The sequence below is a fragment of the Argiope bruennichi genome, chromosome 8, assembly GCF_947563725.1.
Source record: "Argiope bruennichi chromosome 8, qqArgBrue1.1, whole genome shotgun sequence".
Taxonomy (NCBI): domain Eukaryota; kingdom Metazoa; phylum Arthropoda; class Arachnida; order Araneae; family Araneidae; genus Argiope; species Argiope bruennichi.
In genome coordinates, this window is record NC_079158.1 from 65,472,017 (window position 1) to 65,499,017 (window position 27,001).

A 27,001-nucleotide genomic window follows, 5' to 3' on the forward strand; every position below is an offset into this window, starting at 1 on the left:
TGGAACTTCGAAAATCGTTTAAAATATTTTTTACTGCTTCAAAATATTTCCTGATTCTTTTGCTTTCAAACGATACCAAGATGTAGTCAATATTCGAAATATTTCTCGAGTTATAATTATTTTTCTTGAGATACTTTCACTAAAAACTTTAGTTTCGGTGTTTTTTAAACTCATTTTATGAAGAATGATATTTTTCGACTATGTTGCTTCATTCAAACAATCATAACTCAACAAGAAATGAACCAAATACAGTTATTTATATACCAAAATAATTTATATGAAACAGTGGATGTTTTGTGCCTCAATCAAAATTATATTTATAGAAATAAATTTTTAATAGCTATTCAAAAGTTAAAATTACAGAAAAAATCTCGCTTTTTCTATTCATCGTTGATAAAAAATGGGTAATATATATATATATATATATATATATATATAACTTGATTGAGGCAGACAACATGAAGTCTAATATTAGGCATAATTTCCAACTAAAATTGTGTCTCTGTACAAATTAGAATTTAAAATATCATGTTCCAAAAAATATGCTAATTAGCTCATTAAATATTATTTAATTATTTAATAATTAGTGTAATAGGATTTTTTCTCACTGAAATGAGTTTAAACATATATTAATGACCTACTGTGAAAAAACTGGATTTTTAAAGTTAAAATTTAAAAAAAAATCTTCTAGTGTGTACGTACATCTTAACAATAAAAATATATTGCAAAATAATTTAAAATGACATCCGTTTTTAACAAAATCATATTCTCATTCTTAAACATAGGATTACATCAGAAAGAATAGTTTACCCTTTACTACTTGATTCTTTGGTTAACAACGTAATCTTAACAAGAATTTAAAAAGACATTCCGCATGATTTCAGAAACCAATTTTTTTCCCCGCATTTATTTCCTCTTTAACAACAAAACACGGTCAGAGAAACTTGGATTTCTTATCGCCTTTTCCATTCCTTTTTTTTCACTACTCATAAATTTTTGGCCCGCATTTAAATTCAGGTCAGAAAACGGATTTATAGTATTAAATTTACTCCGGAAAAAAGAGGCTTACGAAACACCAGCGAAATGTTTTAGATATGATAATTTCTTTCGTTCGAGGATGCATTAACATAAAAAAATGGTTCATTCCTTTCGACGATTGCGGATTCTTCTGCTTTACAAGATTAACGAGACGCCCGTTCAAAATGTTTCTCGGAATTTCACTGTTGTTTAAAATATCGGCCACAGTTCTATTCATTCAAACAAATTGAGAAAAAGTTGAATTGGAAGAATTAACAGAGTTCAAATATTCGTTTAGACACGTTTTTTATTTATGATGTGTAAAATTTATTTTTGATGAATGGTGGATGATTATTTTACTAGATATTTATCACATGACAAACATTACTAAATGCACCAAATAAATGCTATTCCTTCAGTTGCGTTAAATATGTATAAGAATTCTTAAAACATTTATGAAATGAAATAATGCCTTTTTGAGTATTATTTTATGTAGTACCTATCGCAATAGCTCTCTTGACACGATTTTAGGGAAATAAATATAGTGTAATGTCTTGATCTAGACTGATCAAATAACGAAGCAGAATTTCCAGACAATTCTTTACTTTACAGCTCTATATATACAAAAGAACAACTTGTTCTGATCTTGGTTAAATAAATAGTTATTTACACCTGTAGTAGGAGACACAACAGTCAAAGTCGAAGGCTTTCTTGAAACTCAGTTGGTTCTCGGACTCCGAACTCGTGGGCGTAGTCCAACAGTCCGCCTGCAATTCATTTCTTCTCTCCTCTTTAAAAAAAAATCTAGACATTTTATTTCGGCGACAATCTCTTAATTTACATTGGTCATTTGAGCTCTCTTTCGGCCAATCGGGGTTCAGTAATATGCTCTCTCAGCGACGCCAGTAGGTCATGAGAAGGTCCTTTCACAATGAGAAACATTTAGCATCCAGATGTTTGGTCATCCCTTTCTCTTTGAAGGTACTATCAATACCTCTTGGACGAGGAATTCCAAATGTGGTCTTTCACTGTAGTCGCTAATGAACAGATGCGAGACCACCCAGGGGAAAAGATCTGCCATATGGCTATCTCGAGGAGTTTAGTAAGTAACAGCGATGACACAGCTGGCTGTAAATGTCTTATCAGTCCTGGGAACGGAGAATGTTACAATAGTAACTAAGGACCAAGCATGCTTGGGGACTAAACATTAGGGCAGGGGTGGCGAACCTTTAAGGATCAACTTGCCATTTTCTCTAAAGAAATATTTAATGAGATATAGACGTGTCGTCAAACAATTTTGACTTGTCATTATTAGGAAAATAATAAAACTAAATATTAACAACTCAAAACTCTTTATTTACCACGAAAAAATATATATTTTACTGTATAGTAGTAAACGTTTTATAAATACGTGTAATTCAAATAAAAGTAACATTAGTGTAATTTCTGTTATTGTCGATTAGATGGTTAATAACATATTAGGTTTGTAAAATGTCACTTTTAGCAGAATGCATGCTGAATTCGACTCATCTGCAAAACAGTTTCTAAGCGAGTCTTTAATGTTAGTCATCTCTGAAAATAATGATTCGCAGGCATAGGTAAATGAAAATATGGTTAAAATAGCATGAGACAGCTTCTTCAAACAGTTAAATGTATCTGGAACTGAATTCCATTTTTCCAAAATTTTGTTACTGGCATTTTTACTTATGTTGCTTGTTAATCTTTCTGTTTCAATCAATTCCAATTCTTTCCTTGTTTCTATAAATTTTTGAATCCATATTGAACTAGAGTGGAAATCAATCAGTTGCATTTCAAATTCTTCAATTTCCAACCAATCGAATTGGGACAAGTTCTGTTTATCAAATGAAGTCACATGCAAGCTGTTTTGATCATTGGCGTGCCCAAAATATTATATCACGTGCCATTGGTTTGCCATCCCCACACTAGGGGTTCCACGTTACCACGTTAGGCTGACCACCTAACCGAAACATAGGCCTTGCACCCCAAGGCCCTCAGTCAAGAAATATATATATATATAACGACCATGTTATCCTATGATCAAGATAACTGCAGTAATTTCGCTTGGATTTTAAACAGATTCGAATATGTTGTTAGAAATGTAGAAATCTCAGATGAGTTCGTAAATGAGCCATCTAGCTCAAAGGGGGTGAAATTTTCATTTCACTGTAACTTCCTTAATAACAAGTAATATAAAAAAACTTTTTAAAGTCAATTCCTATTTTCTCAAGAATTGAACTTGCATTCTTCACCTTCACGTGAAAAATACTGAAATCCTCGCATTTTACCGATTGAGCTACTGCCAGTTGATTTCACTTTTCATTACAAACTGCTACAACTCTATTCGAAATATTAAAAATTAATTCAATTTAATAATTAATGAATGAATATTTGAAAAAAATGTGTTAACATCAAGTGTCATCCACTACAAGTTTAAAAAAATGTATTTGAACTTGAGTGGATGAATAAAAAGTATTTTATTAACGATTGAAAATTTGAACAAGATATATAAATATATATAGGGAGACTGTGAACTGATTGTAACAATTAAAATGAAGACAAAAATAAATCAAATTAGCCAAATTAGCGCCTCATTAAGAAGAACAATTTCTATATTTAAATGTTTTTGATGATTATAATATCTTAGTGTTTGAAAAGTGATTTTCAAACCTTAATTTTGCTTGCAATTAAATTCATGCAATATAAACTTAGATGAAAAGAAATCTTCCTTTGCTTTCCAGATTTGCAGGGAGGAATTTTTTTATCATTTCAATGCATGTGATGATCGGCATCTTAATAATTAGAAAAGTTTTAATTTTTGTGTTCTTGTACTAAATGCTGATGTAATAATGATGAGAAACAATTTAATATACTATAAGTTAAACAAATATCAGTTAACCAAATACTTTGATATGCAAATACTAGCATATCAAAAACAAAAACTATTCTTTAGAAATTGTGAACTCGAATATTACTAGATACAAGTTGAAAACTCAATCCAAATCGTTTATTTTAGTTTTAAAAAAAGATGAATTAATAAAACAGATGATAAATTTTATTTACAATGAGATTCGGTTGTACACTATAATTGACGCACAAATATAAAACAGTCTATTCACAACCAATTTTAATTCAAAAGCAACAAAATAATTTAAATAAAATACGAAATAATAATAGAAATAACGTAATTTAAAAGCTCGTAATTTCACATTACCTTATGAAATATTCTTTCTTCTTCCATGGTGCATTCAACCATCAAATTAGCACACGTGACAGATGTCGAGTATTCTAATTTAATTTTTGCTGTATGAGATAGGTCCATTGATAAAGATGAATACGATATTAATTGTGTTCAAATGGCGATGCCTTTTAAATGTCACAGACGATTTCAATGCCTAAGTCAAGTTCATAAATTAAAATATATTTCACACCTGCGCTCAAATGATTTTTATTAAAACAAAAATCAACAACTAAAAATCAAAGCTAAGTTTCGAAGACACATTGTTTATATTAATCTTTTATTATGACCAACTGAAGTAATAAATTTAATTAGACAGAATCTTTATTTTGTTCTTCATAAATGAAATTTCCACAAATATTTTAATTTACCTTTTGCTTATATCAAGGAAAAGGAAAAGATTCTTCGTATCTGGCATAAATAATATATATATATATATAATATTATTATTATTATTATTATTTTAATTGCAGTGTTCATTCATGAGAGCTTTACGCTTCTTACATAGTATAGCGAAAAAACTTATTGCTAATTTTGAACGCCTTTTTTTTCAAACCGATTAAAATCAAAATTTTATACAGAACTACAATTGTAGTAACAAAATCATATATCAAATTTCATTTATTTTAAATGTTACAACTAAATTGTCGTGTTTGTATGAATTGTCATGACTATTAACAGACCGACAGATTGCCCATTCTTTGAAAGATTTGGTTCAAAACTTACACTTTACACATATCTTCACTTTAGATATTAAATCTATGCACGAAAGTGTATGCATCCCGATTTTGCATTTTGTAGTTAGCCGTGTTCACCTGTACACAAGCAGCAAGGAATAAAGTCATCTTGAGATTAGATTTCATTCAAAATTTCAAAGCAATCTATAAATTTTGTGTAACCACATACCAATTTTCATTAACCTAGCTCAAAACGTTTTTAAGGTATCATGTTAATAGAGAGAGATGAGAAAATTCCAAAAATATTTTTTTAGGAACTCAGGGAAGGTCTGTAACACGCTAATTCTTCCAAATCTTGAGATCGTATTTTTTTTTAATATAACCATAATTTATTTTCCATATTTTGTATACAAAGAAATAAAAAGGTTTACTCTTAGATGCATATAAAAATTTCTCTTGACTGTAGAAAAAATAAAAGGAATATATAAAAAACTAATATTTGCCACAAGACATTTAATTAATTAAAAAATATTGAACTTCTATTATCTGCCTCGTGAAAAAAAAAATTTTTCCTTTATATATAAAACAACTTTGTTTATTTATTTATTTTTTTTTTACTAAATATAAATTCGGCTTCATCTCAAACTATAATAATTTGCGATTTTTATGGTTAGACATGCAATCAAGTTTATACAGCATAAAAACTCGCGAAAGTGCGTAAATGATTATTTGACTGTTATCAATAAAAAAGAAATTTTAATTTAAAAAAACTCACATTCTGTACATAAAACGTAAATATCTCGAAAACAGCATTTTCGGGTAATTCATTGTAACTTGGGAGGGGGGGGGGGTCTGGTGCTTATGAAGCTAATGTGCTTATTTGCAAAAACGTTAGTTAAGGGTAAAAAAATTTGCATGTATACTACCGACAAATGTATCATATTCTTTTTTTTCCTTCTGTTCGACGCTGTTGGTAATATGATGAAATAAAAACTGGCGATGACTTAAAAAAATTGCTTATTAATATGTAGAAAAAAATGATTAATGAGGAGATAACGTACCACTGCCCATGATATCAAAACAAACATTACGCTTTTCTTCATTTATTTTAATATTATTCTTCTTGAAACACCAAACTAAAAATAATATTTTCCACAAGATCATCATTTATCAAGTGAAACATTATTAAACAACCTCGTAGTTTATTAAACAGCAAAACTTCAATAACCATAACTATCGCATTTCTACAATTTTTGCTCAAAAAATGGTTTTCGTTATTGGAAGTAATGAATAATTCAGTTTGGTTTAGGAAATTGATTATTTCTTATTTGAAAAATAACACTGCTATTAATATTTATTTCGATTATCCAAAGAGAAAAACTTTAATAATCTATAACTTTTTTTTGGAAATGTTGCTGACAGGGGCTATAAATTTATTCGTTTTCTTGAAACTTTTGTTGGTTTACAATTTATTGCATATAAACTGCTTCCACAACATTTTTTAAAGTAACAAAAGAATCAGATCATTGAGATGGTAAATATAATCAATGTAAAATGGCAGCACTAATTTACATTTTGCATGTGATATGCGTAATTCAATTGCTTCTAATAATATTAAGAAAAATCATTTGCTGATACAATTTTTTTTCGTTCAATAATCAAGTTCTCAATCTAACATTAGAACTCTAAACAATTTTTAGAGTCTTTTGTTATCAGTCTTAATTAGTTAATATAGCACTCAAAATATATTAGTATTATTCGCTCACATTAATATAAGTTAAATCAGAATAAATTACATAGAATCGATTGGAAGATTGGATATTTATGTAGCATATTTAATGCTTTCCTTAAGTTATATATCACAGTACTATTTGTTTCTTATAATTCAATAATTCCATTAGTTAAGTCTTGAGTTCAATACATGTTAGAAAAATCTTCATGTAAATATATACTTTACTGTCTATTCCTACATATGGAAGCCCCGACGCCTCTTAGCGCATGCTCCAGGTAGAGATGGTTTCACCAGTGTAGATGAAAGATAAGGAGTATATGTTTACGTTTTATTTAGCACTGTAATAAACCGCGATTATTAGCAAAAGTAGGAAGCTAACATCCACGGAAGTAGCCATAAAAACAATAAATACACATGTTTCGAATTAAAATTTAAATAAAGAATAGTTCAAAATTATAAACTGGGAAAAAGAACTGAAAAAACAAGATCTTATAGTTCGGAGATCAAGGCGAAACAAAGAAATTTGAAAATGCTTATCTTTCATCAATTAGTTGTTGCGTATGACACTTCTGCAGATACAACCATCCAAAAGTGGTATCTCGAATTCCAAAACAATATCCCAAAATCGTGAAAGAGCAATAAGCAGTATGATGTAAATTTACATTTTCTTTCGAAGATCATATTCCAAGCTTCTAATAACAGGAGTATTAAATGAAAATTCAAAAAAAAAATTCTTTAAACGAAAAAATGAAACTTTCGTCATTCAAAATTAAATAGAAAGCTCGCCTATCTCTTTTACACTCCAAAATCGAAAATCTAGATGATAATACAATTTTGCGACTCAAAAAAGCTCGTGCAAAATGTAAAAAATGTAAATACAACACGAGATATTAAGGGACAGATACATGCTTTCTGATACAGTGCAACATTAAGTTAAGTATTTAGATGATACGAGCACTTTAATTATTTCATCATTAAAATTATAGATAAAGAATTTAAATCTAAACGAATAAGGATTAAAAACAAAATGTATCGATTTTTAATTCGTGACGTTTTTAAAAGTTCTAAATGGATGTGTTCTATCAACATTCATCTATAAAAATTTAATTTTTCTAAGGATATATTGTTTTTTTACAGCATATTATATTTAATTTTAGACAAATAAGGATTAAAAACAAAGGAAAATTTTTAATTCTTAAAACTTTTAGAAGCTCTAAATAGATATGTTCTATCAGCATTTAATTATAAGAATTCCAATATTCTAAGGGTATATTGTTTCTATAAAGAATACTTTATTTAATTCTAGACAAATAAGGATTAAAAATAAAATGAAACGATTTTTAATTCGTAAAAAATTTAGAAGATCTAAATTAACGTTTTCTATCAACGTTTAATTATAAAAATGTCATTATTCTGAGTATATATTATTTCCATATAGAACCTAAAATTAAGAACTACATGCATTCATGTTACTTAAAATATTAATTATAAATTAAAAATAAGAATTCACCGTTTAACCTATCTATATTTTGCTCATTACTATTCAAAACACGTTTTATCGGCAAATGAAATTTATTTCTAAAGTAAATAAATCCCAGCGAATTCACACGATCTATTCTCAACTTTCTACCTACAGAAAAAAGAACTGCCCTGTCAATGATTTGTAACACGCTGTTCAACCATTAATCTCCCTCGCAAAGTTAATGGACCATTTTAATAGCGATAAAACGTTCATTGAAGGATCGAAAAGCGAATATTTCAATTTTGCGCTACTCCGTTCTTCCTGAATCAGCTCTCACCTTCCTGGAGCTTTCCATTAAGAGCAGGCAGTGCATTACTTTCTGGGAGAGATGTTTCAGTGAATACAAACTTTTATTTGGAACTGGGGGACACTTTTGATCTTTTGTTTAATAGTAGGGATGAATACCTTTGCTTGAAATAGAAATAACAGACCACTTTGTACTGGAATCGATCCACACAGACATTTAATAGTTCTTTATTTATTTGGAAGAGAATTTTCTGTACCAAAAATGAAAGGTCATAGGTTTGTTGTCATGGGATTCTTTTAGTGATGAAGCAAATATCTTCTGTTTACAATGAAATTATTTTTTACTGCAATTAACCTTATCGTTTATTAACCTTTTTTACCTTATTTAACCTTATTTTTTACTTTTAATTTCTTTCGCTCCTTACTCTTTTGAAAATCCCTGCTCAAAGAAATTCTCCTTATCTTAAATTAATTTAATACTCGTCGCCAACTAAACATATTAAAATCATTTAATTTGTCACACAAAAATGATTTGTGAAAAATGATCCATTTTGCAATATCTTTCGAAAATGATTCATTGCGTTATCTGAGTAAAATGATTAATTGCGATATCTGCGAAAAATGATTCATTTTGCCATATCCCTCGAAAATGAGTCATTGCAATATCTGTGTAAAATGATTCATTTTGCGATATCTCTCGAAAACAGGCATAGGTAAATAACCACCAATGCTTACGTATTTAGGAGAGTTTTCATAGGATATAAAAATTGGCGAAATCGGTAAGTTGGGGCAAAATAAAGCTACAAAGTTTTTCCATTGAAAATGTACAGTGGAATAGGGTTTTTGAGATTATTCTCAAACTTTGAGGGAGAAAAACTTTTTTTTCAAAACTTTTGGGATAAAGGATTATTGATGATGTATCTAGGCATCATGAAATTTCGTATGCAACAAAGTTGGCGAAATCGGTAACAATTTTGAAACTGCGGAAGCCTGGTTTTCTTGATTTCTCTGATATTTAATTTAGCAAAGCTCTTTATTGCTCAAATTTCTATAAGTCCAAATATATTGGAAGAATAGGTAATTGACGCTTTCATTTTCTTATATAGTTGTAAGGATTATATCTCATACTATTTTGAAACAAAAATTATGAACTATTTTGTACGTCTCTTCTCTTTCGAAGATATTTAATACTTCTACAGAGTAATTTGAAAATTGATTATCTAACACTCCATGAATGATTTAGTTGTTAGAAATTATAAGTGTTGAAAACTTTATTATGTTAATCACATAATTGCAATTGATACAGCCTCAGTTCTAGCTTAAAATATTTATTTTCCTGAGTCTGTCTCACTAGTACATTGAAATGTGAGATCTTCCAAGGACCAAAACACGGCTTTTTTAATCGTGCCTTTTCTATCCGGTTTTCTGTCTCATAATAACTTAAAAAAATGAAGAAACTAGCCATTTTAAATTCTATCCTACTATTTTTACACCAAAACTGCGTATTTTTCCAAATTTTGGAAGAAATCCTTTTACAGAACGTTTTTCTTCCAAACTGGCTATATCACTTTTAAGACAATACTCAAAACTGCAATGATTTGGATAAATGAAATTTGTTATGTTGTTTTGAGACCAAAAATATATATCCATATCAAACTTTGAGTCCCTTTCCCCTTTCATTAACCCCTGGGGTGGGGGCACCTCGAAATGAGGATGGAATGCTTCCGGCATGGTGGTTGGATCTCGCCACCCTAATAGGTGGGGGATCTGACTCCTCCCATCGATGAAGGGACGTACTTCCTTCGGGGAGGGTTGTACCGTGGCCGGTAACGGCCCTTAGAACTCAACCACAGTTCCCGCCAATGTTGCTGTTGCGGCGGTACGGGCATTCAGTTTTTATGGTTTAAATCCGTGTGCGTTCGTGGCGGGTCGGAGAGTTAGATGGCTGACTTTCCCCTTTCATTAGGAAAATATTTAGTATGACTTGTCAATTCGTTTTAATTTACACGAAACTAATCTCAAACAACACAGTTTTAAATAAGTATAGATGAAAATCAAAGTTGTAACACTTTTGCTGATTAAATTTTGATACCAACAGTATTTTGTAATATTAAATTATTTTCATTTGGAGGGATAAGAAAGGTTTATTTGTAACAATAGAAATAGCAGAATTGCATAGTATACTAATTAAATTTCGAACAAGCTCTTCACTCGGAAAAAAAAGAAACAAATTTTACCAAATAAATAAATTTAAAATTCTGAATTATTCGTTTCCCATGTTAAACATAAAATGTTATGTTTTATTGTTATTGTTCTGGAAAAAAGATATCATATTTAAAATGTTAGACATCTTAATTCAAAAAATTACATGGTTTTATATGTATTCTTGTGAATTAAAGAAACAGTTACAAATTCAGCATTTAACGGCATACTCCTGAAGCCCATTACTATTCGAAACACTCTATGGCATCAGAATAAACTGCAAACCTAAAGTGCAAGAAACCCGACAAAATTACTTAATTTGTTTGTTACGCTTTAGGTCTAAAAAAACGACCATCCATGTTTATGGTCACTACCCTCGTTGCTAAACCATTAATTTCCGTTGTGAAACTCAATGAACCAGTTAAATGACGATGAGACGTTAAGAGAAAAAAAAAAAGGCGAATATTATTTCGATTCAACGCAACTCGTATCTTATTGAATCCGAGCCTACCTTTCATTAAATGTAGTGTATTAGACGCCAAAAGAATGGAAACTTTTCCTTCTTTTAATTGCCGCTTTCAATCTTATACTTAATTATAAAGATGAATTTCCGGCCTTGAAGCGGAAGTTACGAATCTCTTTGTACAGCACTCGACTACCCGAGATATTTAATGGCTCCCTATTAATCAGAAAGAGGATTTTTTTAACAAAGTCGTAATAGGTTTATGAGTAAGAAGATTATAACCATGTGGGAGGGTTTTTTTTTTTATTGTTGAAGTAGAGGCATTTTCCGACATCTGATATTCTTTACGGATTAATTTTTATTTAATGAATCGCCCGGTTTATAATTGTATTAGATTTTATTACTTTCTCGTATTCGTAGTAAAGAAAAAATATAGTAATCGTCAAAAAAAATCGAATTCGAGATTTCGATGATTCTCCATATTTCTGAATTCCCTGAGTTTGAAAAAGATATTTTTGAAAATGTCCATCTGTCTGTGGTTGATTGATTTGGAACTTTTTTTTTTTGCACAAGGGAGACATTTTTGGTTATACTGCGCCATCCATAGTCTGTCTGTGATAAAGATAACTCAAAAACGATGTGTGCTAGACTGTTGAAATTTGGTATACGGTCTTAACACCAAATTTGCAGATTTCTATTAGATTTTGAATAAATCTGTTTAGAGGAAATCTATCTGTCCGATTGGTCGAACATAAGTTCACACTGAAGATTCAGCAAAAATGTTAAATTTACGCCAGAAGTTAATATTTCATAACCGTTATACGTCAATACCATGTGACGTGTTCTATGGCATGATAAGTTTATTAAAGAGTATGCAAGAAAGTTTTGGAGAAAAAACTACCATTGGTTGTTGTTGTTGTTTTTGTTTTTTTTTTGACTATGTTGGGAAGAGGCTTATAATTGCTTTAAACTCAAATTCATTAATTTTGTCATTTTAATTTATATAGGGAGCTTTAGATATGTATAAATTAAATTCTTAAAAGACTCTTTATTGATATAACAAATTCCATGTCATTTACACAATTTTAACTGCACTCGGACAACATCGTTAGCTGTGCTTTCCAATTTTAATTTTATGACGTTTATCAGAAAGATATTATCGATAATTTACAATATGTGGGGGTAAGCTCTCTATAATATAGGCCGTTGGACGGATATCTGCCAAGTTTGTCTCGTAGTTATTTCTTCAATAATAGGTGCTTACAAAGCTTTTTTTTTAATTTTTTAAAGACATTTAATTAAAAATTAATAGAAATTTTAAATTTTCTTTCAATGATTTCAAAATCCTTTATTACACAAAAATCATTTTGGTACTATTTTGAAGTTTAAAAAGTTATCTTTTTTATTGACATTTATATTATTTTTGTAACTTTTTTCTTCAAATTTTATTAAAATTTTCAAATTGATTAGAAATATATTATATAACACTCTGCAATTATAGAAACGTGCAATACTACGATATTAAATATATCATGGTTTTAATCATTAAAAGTAATATTTTATATAAAGGTAGATGAATCAGTCTTAAAATATATCGTGATACTCATATTGTCATGCTTCAGATTTTGATCCTTCATTATTTTGCTAGCCTAAATCAGAAAAAAATGGAATAAATCTGTGTGAAGATGATACACACTATATAATGATCCATGCCAATTTAATTTTGAGTTCCACAGTTATCTTACAGAAAAAATGAACCCAATTTTGACTTTTTTATGATATTATTTTTATAAAAGCAGATGAATTTTCAATTCTTTCTGGATCTAAACATTTGCCTCCAAATTTCTACTCTGCCTTTTCAAACTCACTAAAAGCTGTAATGTGAATAAAATTATCTAATAGAGAAGGATAGAACGTCTGGTATAGTATTTTTGCAAATTGTGTCTCGCATTTATTTCCTCCTGAGTTCATTGTTAAATTTTGAAAATAATTCATTCAAGCAGAATTCCAAGAAGAAAGTAATGCACTTTTTTCTATAACGCCACTTTCCTGCAATGAACAGAAATACACAGTTCGAGGCAATCATATTTTATGAGAATTATATAAGCTTTGCTATCACAATGGTATTGTTACGAACCTGTGATGCGGCTTTCCAGCATAGTTGGTTGCACGGGAGGTCCCAGAGCTTGGCGACAAACTTTGCGACCATTTGGCGACTTGGCGACTTTGGCGCCAAAATGGATTATACCCGAAACATCCGTCCAGTAGGAACGGAGATACGCCTCGAACGTTCCTGATTGGTTGAGAGGCTTCTAGCCCTGCCTCCTTAGACCTATAAAAGGAGCTGCAGCTGCCGTGGAGTCGACGGTGAATTGGGTCGTGGACCAGTGGAGTCGAAGAGTAATCGGAATCGACAGAAAGAACTGGCCTTCCAGAGATTAGCGGAGCAGCGACGGAGTCAAGTGAGTGCTGAACTAAGCTGTGCGCTACTGTCTGCAGTAGAGAGTCTTGTTATATGCTGCTGTTGTTGCTGCACGTCTCGGCTGAAGATAATCGTCTTCTGTGCTGTATATAGTTGTCGTCTTTGTGCTGTCCTGTGTGTCTTCGTGTAAATAAACGTCGTTGTTTTATTTTCTACTGCCGCCTGGTGATTGAGCGTTCTTCACACCATATAACCACCACTATCCAAACGAACCCCGGAAATTTCGTAACAGTATTAAATATTAAGTAAAGCATACTACTCTTTAAGATACTCACAGTAAAAGAAAAAAAAATGATCTTATTAAAAAAATAATTCGTTGTTGCAATTCATTAATTCATTGTCTGAAATTCTAAGGAATAATTTTAAAAACATATCATGAGCATTCCATCTTAGAACAAAGAATTTTGTTTTGATAATAAACATATAGATTAAATTACAAAAATTTTAGAAAAAAAATTCACATTTCAAAATCGTTATTAATTTTATCTATAATTAACTAAATTTCCTTGAGTTCTAGAAGAAATATTTTGTCAACAAGCAATAAAATTTTTTGAGGCTTTTTTATCGCTTCTTCTCAGGTAAAAAACTTAATCCAAACAAGACTAAAAAAACATTTCGTGGGATTTTAGAAAACGATTTTTTTTCATCTATTTGCCCCTGAACCAACCAAACCAGAGTCGACTCTAAAATTCTTTAGCATTTTTTTTTTTTTTCATTTCCTTCTGCCCCATCTGTTTGGTTTGCGTTTGAATTCTGGTCAAAAATGATTTATACTTTTCAGTTAAATTGAGGAAGGGGGAATTTAAAGCGAACTGGCTTAGAATGATAATTTTTTTACCGTTGAACATGAAAAAACAATTACCATCTTTCCATCATATGAAAATTATTTTATTTTATGAATCTTATCAGATTGAAGTTTTAAAATATATCTATAATTTGCAAGTTGAAGTTATTTCGATTAACACAATAGAAAGTACGATCATTAGAAACATATGAAATGCGCAAAACGTCATACTGATGACATGTCTTGTATTGTTTCGAACTCTTATTTATTTAGATTAAAGATGCTTGATTGATAACTATAGGCTCAATTAGTTTAGATTACATTGATTTAATAGCAGTTCCTTGCTATTAAAAGCTTTTTTATAATTCTAATTAGCTTTTTAATTAAAAATTAATCACAATTTTAAGTGTTTTCCTAAATTTTGAAGCATATTATCTCCCGAAAATCATTTCTACGTCAGTTTAAAATTCGAAACATTTGCTTCTCAGTGATTTCAGTTTATATATATATATGTGTGTGTGTGTGTGTGTGTGTGTGTGTGTGTGTGTGTGTGTGTGTGTGTGTGTGTGTGTGTGTGTGTGTGTGTGTGTGTGTGTGTGTGTGTGTGTGTGTGTGTGTGTGTGTGTGTGTGTGTGTGTGTGTGTGTGTATTATTTTTACTTTTTATATTTATTTATTTATTTTTACTTTATTTCCAATTTTTTTTTATTTATTTCTGACTTTGTTTATACTTCTATAGCTCTTGTTTTGTTTAGGTTAGCTCTACATCGCTTTCTGTAATAGTGTGCATTTATACTGGGAGGTGTATATATATACATCTACACTAACTCTTTACCATTATACTGAGAGATTTGTGTTGAGGTAATTTATCGTCTGTCATACGGAGGGCTCAGGCTATATCGGTGTTTTCTTTGATTGAATATGCTAAAGACACATATCATGGCATAAAATAACATTCAGACATTAAAAATAAGTACTATATACGAAGAAGAAAATATTAAATATTTATATAGGAATCTTCTATACACATCATCCACATTTCTAATCGTACAAAATTAGGCATATCTTCCATTTCTCTAAATGCGTGAGATAATAATAATTTTTTATCTAATATCTGAAGTGCATAAAAGGAATTTTTTACTACTTATTTTTTTAACATTCATTCTACGTCATTAACTGTTTTTATTTAGATAACCAACCAAACTTATCTAACAAATGGAGATTAGATGAATACTCATTAACTGAGGTGTTTATGTTTTAAGTACAACCTCATGTATTATAAATAAATTATAAAAAAATAGATGGCATCATTAGTGGTTGGAATTAACATTTTACTCAAGCTTAAAGGGGCATTTTTACTCCTGAGTTTTATATGTTAATAGCGAAAACGTAAGTTTATGCAAAGCAATTTTTTTTAATGCAAACTTAATAAAAAAACATGGTACCAGCAAGCAAATATTTTTTTGTGTTTAATTATGTTTCATAAAGTAATATCTCAATATGAAAGAATTTTTATATTTAAAGCATTATATTATCGAACAGAAAAACCATACCAGGAAAGATAAAATTCTGATGATTTTTTTAAAACTCGATATCTAATAATATTTTATTACCTGATTCCTCAAGGCTTTTTAATAATGTATCTAAAAAGTATTTAATGATTATTTATCAAAACAAAAAATTTTAATTAATATCATTAATTATTAAAAATTATTTCTCAATAGTTTTTAAATCTTTTTAAAAATATTTAATTTCAAACGAAAATTTTACAAATGCTAGTAATGAATGAATGCTTTGATTTCTACAAATAATTATTTCATTCAAAAAAGAATTATTTCAATATTATTTTTAAAAAAAATAAAGCAAAGCTAGAATTTAAAATGCCTATGATGATGGGAATTGGGAACTTGCGCTCAATAAATTATCCCTACCCCTGTTTTTTGCACTTGCATTGTAGGTTTATTGGGATTTGGACCTTTGGCAAGAAAACTTGGCGTGAATCTAGAGGGATGACGGTTTATTTGTATATTTAGCTGCATTTTTTGTCGGGCTAATTGGTGATAATGGAATTGCAGAAGTAAAATGCACAGCATTCTGTGAAAATATTACTCCAAAGGAATCAAAGCTAAAAAATTTCCATTTTGGAAATTAAATAAAGGTGGAAATACAAAAATAAATAAAAATCACAAATATTATTTTCAAGTGCAGGGCCAGAAAAAAAAATTAGAAAACACGATAAGAATGTTTTCGTAGATTTTTCCCCTCTGGATATATTTATAACTGTATTTTTTAAATATATATATAATTCAGAAATCGATGCTATTTTGTCTGTATTTTTAATCAAGTAACGTCTTATTTGCAGGCTTGCCATTCGTTTTCGTCTCTACATGGGCTTTCTTGATGTCTAAAGAACTGCACACACCATGTTGGAAGGGATATGGAAAATCAAGCTACGTGTGGATTCTTACTGGCCCAATGGTTATCGCTCTGTTGGTAAGAAAAATATTTGATTAAAAAATAAAAATCAACAAATAATCAATAATTTATACGAATTTGAAAATCATTGCAGTCATTTCGTGTAAATGTAGAGTAGGCTTTACTGTAGAGAAAAAAAAATGTAGAATTTTTAGCGTTTTCTTAATCTTATGATCATAACTCAAAATTAAAAAAATTAATAACAATTCATAAAAAGAGATCTTGTAGCTTCAGGACGAGGTATTAAAAACCTAAATTTAAACTATGCACCCTCTTTATAATCAGTCAGCAAAAGAAGAGACAAGGGTTAAGGATTTTTGATACAACCATATAAAAGTTTACACCATTCTTTGAATATATTAAATAATAGAAAAATCTAATTCCAACTTTCTACATATAATCTTTTATAATTTAAATAATATATTTTTAGTATATTTTCATCCTGATTAATTTCTAGACATTATATTTCTATCAACATTTTCTTTCTTAAAATAAAAAATGTCAACGTATATAATAGCAGGAGAAAAATTTTAACCATACACATAACAATACTATTTATTTTTTAAATGAAAAAAAAACTATTTATATAGCTCAAAAATTCTTTTTACTTCGTTTCCTATTACATTGGTCCTTTAATTTCCAAAATTTAGTATTGGATTTAAATGCTTTCAGAAATATTATTTCACCGTTTATGCTTATTTCCCCATTATTACAACAATGCCATATTTTTATTTACGTAATATTATCTATCTATGTTTGTTAGTCAATCACGCCAGAACGGCTGAACAGAATTGGATGAAATTTAGCTGAGAGACAGATTATAGTCTGGAATAGGACATAGGTTACTATTTATTCCGTTTAATTGAATGGTTAATTGTTTATTAATTAAAAACTAACTTTCCCACCAAAAATCGCCAAATGAATAAAGCTTCAGGGTTTTTCCCCCCACTCCAATGAGATTAGGCTTAACATGATTTTGACTATTATTTCAAACGATTCTGTTTATTTTCTTAGTGTTCGATACATTTAAAATTAAACATTGTGAATTAATCGATCTTTCGGATGCATTCTGAAGTACTGTTGAATTAATAAATTAATTAATACTGTTGAATTAATGTAAAGGAAATTAAAAATTTATAATCTATATTGCTTTACCCCAACTGGCGTAGAAAATTCATACATTTGTGTTACCCAATTGGCGTTGAAAATTCATGCATGCGCAGGAGTAACAAAAGATAAAGTCTTTGAGGCTATAAATTCCAATCTATTTCCACGCCTACGAAGTCGCGGGTGAAAGCTAGTATATATATATATATATATATATATATATATATATATATATATATATATATATATATATTGAAATTAATCCTTATGGTTCCGTGACCTAATATGCATCCAGCATTTGATCAAATTTTTCCTACAAAATGAGGCACCATTTAGGATTTCAAACAAAGAGTTTTGATGGTGCCTTTTACTTTCTTGTATACGTAGTATAGAGAAAGTATAATAATAGTCGTCAAAAACTTCGAACTGGAGATTTTGATGAATCTCCACAATCTAGATCTCCCTTAATTCGAAAAACACATTTTTGGAATATGTCCGTCTGCTGTCTGTGACAAAGATAACTGAAAAACGCTTTGATCTAGACGGATGAAATTTGGTATATGGCCTTTATACCAAATGTGTAGATTTCCTTCAAAATATCCACAAACTCAGAAGAAGTCTGTCTGTCTGACAGCTCGAAAATAATTTAGCACGATAACTACAAAGCGTAGAGAATTAGATAGATAGAATTCGATACACCGAATTAACATCTATAGTCTAGATAGCTTTCAAATTTTGGGCCCAATCCAACAAAAGATTAACCATTTATCGGTCTGAACTTTCAAAAACATGTAAAAGTGATAACTCAAAAATGCAGTGACTTAATATCAAAATTGGTACATCATTTTGTGGTATAGTTTTGTCTCAAAATTTGGTTTCAATCGGTCGGCTAAACGCATTTAAGACACCGATTCAATTTTTGGATATTATTAATGGCATGCGAGGAATTAATCGCCGAATAAACTCGCCTAGGATGATACGAAAGGTTCAGTAAACATGTTACATTTACGCCAAAGGTCAATATTTCGTAATTATTGAACACCAACGCTATATAAGGTGTTCTCCAGGATAGCACCTTTGTTAGAGAGTATGCGAGATAGTTTTGGGGAGACAATTCTGCTAGTTGGTATCCTACTCTTATCCGAATAAGGAATTTGCTATTTGACAAAAGAATTTCTACTTTTTTTTTCAAAATGCTTAAATATAGAGACTTTTTTATATTTATTTCAACAGAAACGATGGTTGAATATTTTATTTTGATTAGTTTATGACAGTAGGCTTTTTCATGCTGAGCCTTGTTGTTATTCCCGATATAATCTGCTGTCATCTTTTCCAGACCAAAATTCCTCTAACGTTGCAAAATATGGAATAATCTTTTATGAATGCAGTTCTATGACAAAGCAAAATATTCTAGCTATAAATTTTCAAGTGTATTTTCTAGACTGTTTCTATTTTTTTCTCCGCGGAGATGGGTATACAATATAAAGAGGAATTATTTACTTCGTTGTTGTAAATATTGTTGTTGTATAGATAAAAATGATACGTCCCAACTCTTTTTATTTTGTTATGTTTCTTAAAAACTATATCTTTTTTTTTAAAGAAAGCCACACACAAGTCTTTAAACTTTCATAATTATTATTGCGTGGAAAATCTAACTAATATAATCCTTTTAGGTACTTTGCAATAATTTCAGTTTCGGATAATCTTTAAAATTTAAAAATATCCATTCCATTTTGTTTGTATGTTTCTTAATTTTCCCATTTCTCTAGTCCCTATGGTTAGAACAAATCTTCTTGATTAATTTTTGAAAAATATTTTACCAACAAAAAGGTGTTTTCTAAAATTTGAATTATCTTTTGCAGGTGAACAGCGTATTCATGGTCAACATCGTTCGAATCTTGATCACAAAACTGAACCGCAGCTCGTCTATTGAAAGCAGGCAAATGAAGTAAGTTCAATTATTTTTGTTCTCAAAGCGAAACATTTTAAGTATTATTACTTTTAACAATTAAATAGCCTTCCAAAAATCAGCCCTCATTATATTCCATGATAATACATAAACACCAATTGCATATGTATATATTCCTAAACAGACTTCAATTACAGCATTGTTTCAAATATTGACATGTATCCAGCCTGAATATAAAGCTAGAAGAATAAGACAACTTTTTTGTAAAATATCAAAAGTCTAGAATCAGTTATTTTCACATATTTTATCAGTTATTTTCACATTGTATTTCACTCAGTAAGTTATATTCATATCGATTGCTTTGTAATTGTATATTAGAGACTAGAATCAAGAAATAATTAAAATTACAAATCAGGAAAAGAAAATGGCAACAGAATCGGAAATGCAGAATTAATAACATATTGTTGCCATACGTATCTTTTGAAATTTAAACACTAATGTAAGTTATATTCACGACTGTAACGTAGTGGGTTTTACTGAATATTTGTGTACTTTGTAACTAATTCTCTCAGAAATGTATCAAAACCGGTGAAGCCCCGTGATTAATAATTCTGCTTCATTCATGTAAATTACTTCCTCCCACAAAATTAGAAACTGGGATCGGGTAATATTTGCCATGTTGTAACAGAAATAGAATAAAATTAGTTCTCCCATATTACTTTCCGGTGTCTTACTTTTCTAGTAAATTATGCGCCATGGGACGAACTATAAGAATTTTGTTCATTGTATGTACCTTGAAGATAGGTTTTACTACTTATATGCTTTAAATACTATTAATATCTACATTCATTTTTTTCAATTTATCAAAAATAGTATCGACTTTAAATTAAGGTGCAATCGCAAAAAAATTCAAATTTGATTTTTTTAGTGATTTTTTGCAAAATATGATAGTCTCGACATTTTTTGTTAGAATTCTGAAAAACACTACCATTTCTTGTGGCCATCTAGCATATCTGACTTGTGGCCAATTTTTGGACGACAGACACTGTTTTAGCGTACTCAGGGAGAAACTGCTCCTAGTTCTTAAGTCGTACCGAAAGGAATTAGAATAAAAATAAATAAATTCCATTATCTTGAAATGTTTTGTTCTTCTTTACTGAACTTTTAATTTTTTTTAGAATCAGCTTAAGAACTCGTAAAATATTTTTTTGAGTAAGATAAAAATGTTCAGCCGTTGTCATTTCCAAAATTAACACAATTGCTAAATATCTAACCCAATGTGGTGGAAAGCATATTTAAACCGACAGAAAATTTCTTTCTTGTATCTCTGATTAATGTAAATGAGAGTATTCGAAATTATTTGCAGACAAAAAGCATAAATATTAAAATGGTGAAACAAGCAAAGTTATTTTAAAGGTTCATTAGGATTAAGCCAGCGATAATCACCCTAGAAAAAAGTTTGACTATTGTTACGAATTTGTATAAATACTACTCTGCGCAGTTTGTTTCCTGATTATGAAGGGAATTTTACATATGTCTCTGATGGCCTCTGAATAGATACCAAAGAACCCCCACCACTGGTTTTAGCAACCATTTAGTGACGAACTTGGAAACTTTGACGTCAAATTTTCTAGGTTACAGATAGCACCAAATTCCTAAAACTATTGGAATTTTAAATGGCACATCGGTTAGCTATACGATATATCGTCAAAAGATAAAAGATATATATACGATATATATAGATTTAGATATTATAAACTTCTAGGATAATCGATGTCTTGTCGTAGGAGCTATAAAAGGTAGAGTACAGACGAGAGGGAGTTATGAGCCTCAGACATGGAACGGGACACACATAAACGAACGAACTCCTTCTAGACCTATTAAAAAGGTGCACACTTTAATTATCTTTGTAGATCAGCTCTGCATTATCGCAATGTAGTCTCGCTATTTCATCAACAAACACAAAGCCTGTTGTCTCTTGGAGAGACATATCCTAGAAATCTTGACACAGATAATCAAGCCCTTGTATTCAGGGTATAAATACAGATTTAGCAAGGGGCGCCCTCATCAAAAAGAAATGGAAGCAGTATTTCATAAACACAAGAAGTCGTCCAATCCTTTCATGAAACCATAAAGCAATTGCAATAAGGTGGACTAGATAATTCTCCACAATGCGTTCTCAGAAACAACCATATGTCGAAAACTCGAGGAATTTTCTAGGATGGCACACTTTCTATAAACTGAATGATGAAAAATTGTTCAAAAAAACACTTTACATATATATATACTAAATATACTTTATTCGTAACTAAATTAATATATTCTAAAGTAATGGCCTTTGGCGACCAACTGGTTCGTAAGAGACATTAGCTATATTTTATTTCATTTAAATCGTTCAGATATAGTGCCCATGTACATGATTTCATTATCATGACTATTAGAGATTAAAGCTACAATATTTTAATTATCTTACATGTGTTCTGTTCATTGTGTACATAAGCTTTTCTAACGGATACCAGTCCCATGACATCATGGCGCAATTAAAATCCTAAATGTTCAAATAACTTTTAAATTTAGCCAAACTGCAACCTCACTTTTCTTTTTCGCCTAGAAAACAAACTGAGCAGATATTAAATGGAATCTTTCTTCTTTAATTTTTTTACAAGAGAAGAAAATGACAGGATTATATATTTGATGGAACAATGAAAGTGGCTTGAATTTCCAGGCAACAGTAATCCATTGCTAGAAATGAAGTAAATAAATAGTTTTAAAAAATTGCCAAAGATCAAGGAAAGTTTGCTTGATAATTAAATTGATAACATTAAAAAAACGATATTTTACATTTTAAAATGGTGTAAAATTCATATCTGTGTAATTATATTTTTGGAAGTTATTCCAAAAAACGCTGAAATTCAACTTAAATTTTAATTAGCTAAAACTCTAATTAAAAATTCAAAAATATTGCTCTGAGTCACTTCTCAAAGTATATATATGCCAGATTTGATAGTGTAGGTAAAAGCGGTCTGTACTGTAGGGAGCCAACACACATGCAAATATAGTCCTCTTTATTATTAGACGTCATTCAGATAAAAAAAAAGACATGGAAGGAAAAAATAAAAAGATCACAAAATGTGAAATCGGATCGAATAATAAAGCTGTTTGGATGGTAATTCATTAAGGTCCATGATTAAAGCTATTTGGATAAATACACTTGAACTAAGAGTTTTAAATTTTATTTTACAGCAAAGTACTGTTTCCATAACATTAAAGTCGTCCTTTTTGCAAAACTAATAAATCTTAATTCCTAAATGCAAATTCCTAAATGCGGCCCAAATATCCAGTATCACGGAAAAATTTGAATAAACCAAATTTGAGACATAAATCTTGGCCAGAAGGCAATTGTCTTGGAATATCTCTAAAAGATTTTCAATAGAGCAAAGAGAAATTCTTTGCATAAATTGTTTTGTAATAGATCTAACAGAGCTCACGAACCTACAATTAAACAACTGCTACCGTCCTCCGGTTTAATGGAAAGCGGTATAACCACAATTAAATCGACAATGCTGATTATCCACAGTCAAGAAAACGCCTTCCTTTGAAATTTAAGACTTTGTGTAAGACCATCTCTATAAGGAAACTATTATGAGAAATTGCTGAATATCATTTAAGTTAATTTCTCGGGGAATTGTATCAATACTGAATGATGATCCAGATTAATAATTACTCTGCGTTCCCTCTAAATTACTTTCATCCACAATACAAACTGGAACTGAGTCATCTTCAATAGTGTATATTCTTGATCAGATTCTATTTAGTTGACGCAAACAGCTTTCTCTAGATTATGCATTTCAAGAGATCTTATTGAATTAATTCAGTTACTCGGCTTGAGTTTGAATAGAAATTTGAAATCAGATATTCTAACAGAAATGTAGTGTCGAATACTTTTATAGATCTTCTTCTTTTTTACTGTTGAAACTTAATTTTTGTCAATTATCTGAAAATGAAGCAGATTTTAGAATTTGCTTTTTTTAAAAATCATTGTATTTCTGATATATATTTGTTATTATATTCCTGAGCTGTTCCAAAATGCCTAGCCATAGTATTTTATATTATTGCACATTTTGCTCAATGTGACACAATTTTTACATGTTTCTAGTTTTATGCTTGAAGCTGTCCATAGAATTTTTATTGAAATTATAGACTATTCAACTATAACATAATATATAATTATTTGTGAACATTTCTTTTATTATTTAAAATATCTTTATTGAACATTATAAAATATAAAAACCATTTCTTGTGGCTTTACAAATGCTTAGAAAATGCAGCAAGATTCATTTAAATTTCGTATAACGGGTTACCAGTGGTCGCTCGTCCATTAAGAATACAATGCAGCTGAACCCAAAAGTTATTTTAAAACTTTTTTTTTCATTTTTATTTATTTGTTGATGATTTTTCCCCATTGAGAATTTGAGGCACGATGAAAATATAAAAAAATATAAAAATTGAAGAAATAAACTGCGTCAATAAACCGAAGGTATACAAATTCGAGCTGTTTGTTGACCAGTCCCAGAAGACATCAAAATTCGCTCTCTCTATTATTTGGTTCAGGTTCCGTTTTAATGTAACTCCGATTTTTTCTTCATTTTTTCAAACTATCTATCATTGGATTCTGATTCCATTTCCACATAACTCTGACATAGAAACTCATCACCAAGAACATGTAGCATACACTATAAACACTGCATTGGTCTGGTAAGATCTCAACATTGATTTTCTTGTTCAAGTGGCCTAGGTATCGAATTAAGGGGAAATTTCCCTAACGAAGTATTTCTGCACTATTCGTGAGCACATACTCTGTGCACTTGTTTCCAAAAAATAGAAGATTCTACAAGAAAAATCAGGAAACAGTTTTCTTGACTAGTCATCCATTTATTCACATCGAGCCACTCACTTATTTTTATCCAATTTTCGATAAACAATTCCGTATCACGGTTATGAATATTTCTTAATGACAATAAAAATTATTTTCTTCATAAACTACTAACTTCACGAGAAACTGGCAGGGTTTCTGAGTTATATTTAAAATAAATTTGCTGTACTTTTCCCCGAAGGCTACTCATCGCTCACACTCATGTGAACGTCTCCTTTTCTGGACTGCATTGCAAAACAAGAAATCTTTACTGCTTAATTTTAAAGACAACGGGAATGCGCTGCCATCTGGAGTTAATAAGTGAAACTAATCCTGACATCATCGGGTTTCACATAAGATATGAGGTAGTTGGTCAATTTTATGTGAAGTAGATTTGGTGAGAAAGGATGTCATCAGACCACGGTTCAAAATTATGAGACTCTCTCCAGAACATCCCTAGTGTTGCAGAAGACTGAGAATTTATTTATATAACTAAACTAAGCTGAATTAGAAAATGTTATCTTAATTAGTTATATTGCGAATATCAATCTTATTCCACTATTAGTATCAGTAAATTTCAGTTTCACTCCTTAAATGATCAGTTTGCATAAACCAATACTAGACGTAAGGCCTTGGGGGAAGATAATTATCTTGCAAGGGATCACATTATTTTCAGTGTTATTGAAATTGCAATCAATTCACCGATTGATCAGTGATTGAACTTAGAGACTACTCTATGTGAATATCTGTCTAACTTATAGGTGTAATTATGAATAAAATTTACAACTGAAGAATAAAAAGTTAAAATTACAGCACCGGATCAATTATACTAATTATAGGTTTTCAAAACAGAATTCCTGCTCCGAAATTAATTCTTTAGAATAAGTTGTGTTCGCTGATGAAAACCGTATTGTGAATTTCTGATAGTTCCCTTTAAGCTAAATCCTGGGGAAATATTCAATAAAGAAACTAAGGATTAAGGATTTCGATGATTTCCATGAGATGAGAATTATTATTCCCAATAAAGTTATAAATTGTAATTGGGAAATCTGTAGTAATCAGTAATGTTTGTCAAATATCAATAAATATATATACGTTGGTTACAGTGACTAGAGATGACAGTGAATATCTAATTAACTCTCAAGTATAGATATGAATTTTGTTCCAACATTCCAATAAAATAAATATGGTTAGGGTTTATTTAATTACTATCAACTTCTTTTTCTTTTATTTTCAGTACATAAATGCATTCATGATACAAACGAACAGATTCCTAGTTCTCAAGGCTTATATATTTTCCAAGATAATTCTAAAGTAGTATAAGATATCGTATGCTATATGAACACTGATCAGTTTTGCAAAGGATTGACATAGAGTTACAACGACAGTATTTTTAGTGAGACCAAGTTTTTAAATAATTCTTAAATGCAGTAATCTAATATACTAGTGTAATTTAGCATCTTTTAAATCTTTTGTGGCATATTTAACAGCAAAATTAAAATATTACTTTTTTTTAACTCAAAATCGTAGATCTGAAATACTTAGCCTATTTTGAAAAACTCATGTAATCCAGTCACAAGATCTTTTTGTAATCTTTTAATTAATACGTACCTATATAGTAAATCAAATTTGAAATTCGGACAGTTGTTTTGTTATAAAAGTTGCCTTAAGAACTGATGATCCCCTGCGTGCTTTTAAGTCTAATTTTTGATAACAAGCGGAAAAATTTAAAACCTCAAATCTTGGGGGGGGGAAAAGAAAAAAAACATCAATTTTCCTGTAATGAATAAGATTTTTAAATATTCAAATGAAGTAAGTTGATCCAATGAAATGATCCACAAATGAAAGATTCTATAAAGCCTTATCTTATTTGAAAAAATCAAATTTAAAATACCACTCTAAAACTATCTCTATCACTTCTAAATTTTACTTATTTCCTTAGATACTTTAAAGTAGCCCAAATGACTATTAGTACCGCATCGAAGTAATTGCAATTCGAACTTAAGAGCTAGAGGGAAGACAATAGTTTCACAACGGAAAGCAATGTTTTCACAGCAATTAAATATATCGATTGGTTTGTAATTGCACTTTACAGACTGCAAACTAAGAATTAAATAACGTTTACCCTCCTCCAACTCAGAAAGGGGTGACAAAACCCCGTCCGAATAAATAATGTTGATTGCCTGCTGTCATGAAAACCCCTCCTGTGAAATCTAAA

At 30.0% G+C, this 27,001-nt stretch overlaps 1 protein-coding gene across 1 annotated transcript in view; it reads left to right on the top strand.

The window, feature by feature from the left end:
- Positions 1–27,001, top strand: part of LOC129980643 (corticotropin-releasing factor receptor 2-like) — a 208,248-nt gene that overhangs the window by 87,135 nt on the left and 94,112 nt on the right. Inside the window, exons 7-8 of the mRNA XM_056091023.1 lie at positions 16,743–16,873; positions 19,825–19,910. Coding sequence (XP_055946998.1) covers positions 16,743–16,873; positions 19,825–19,910 — 217 coding nt within the window. The remainder of the gene's footprint in view (positions 1–16,742; positions 16,874–19,824; positions 19,911–27,001) is intronic.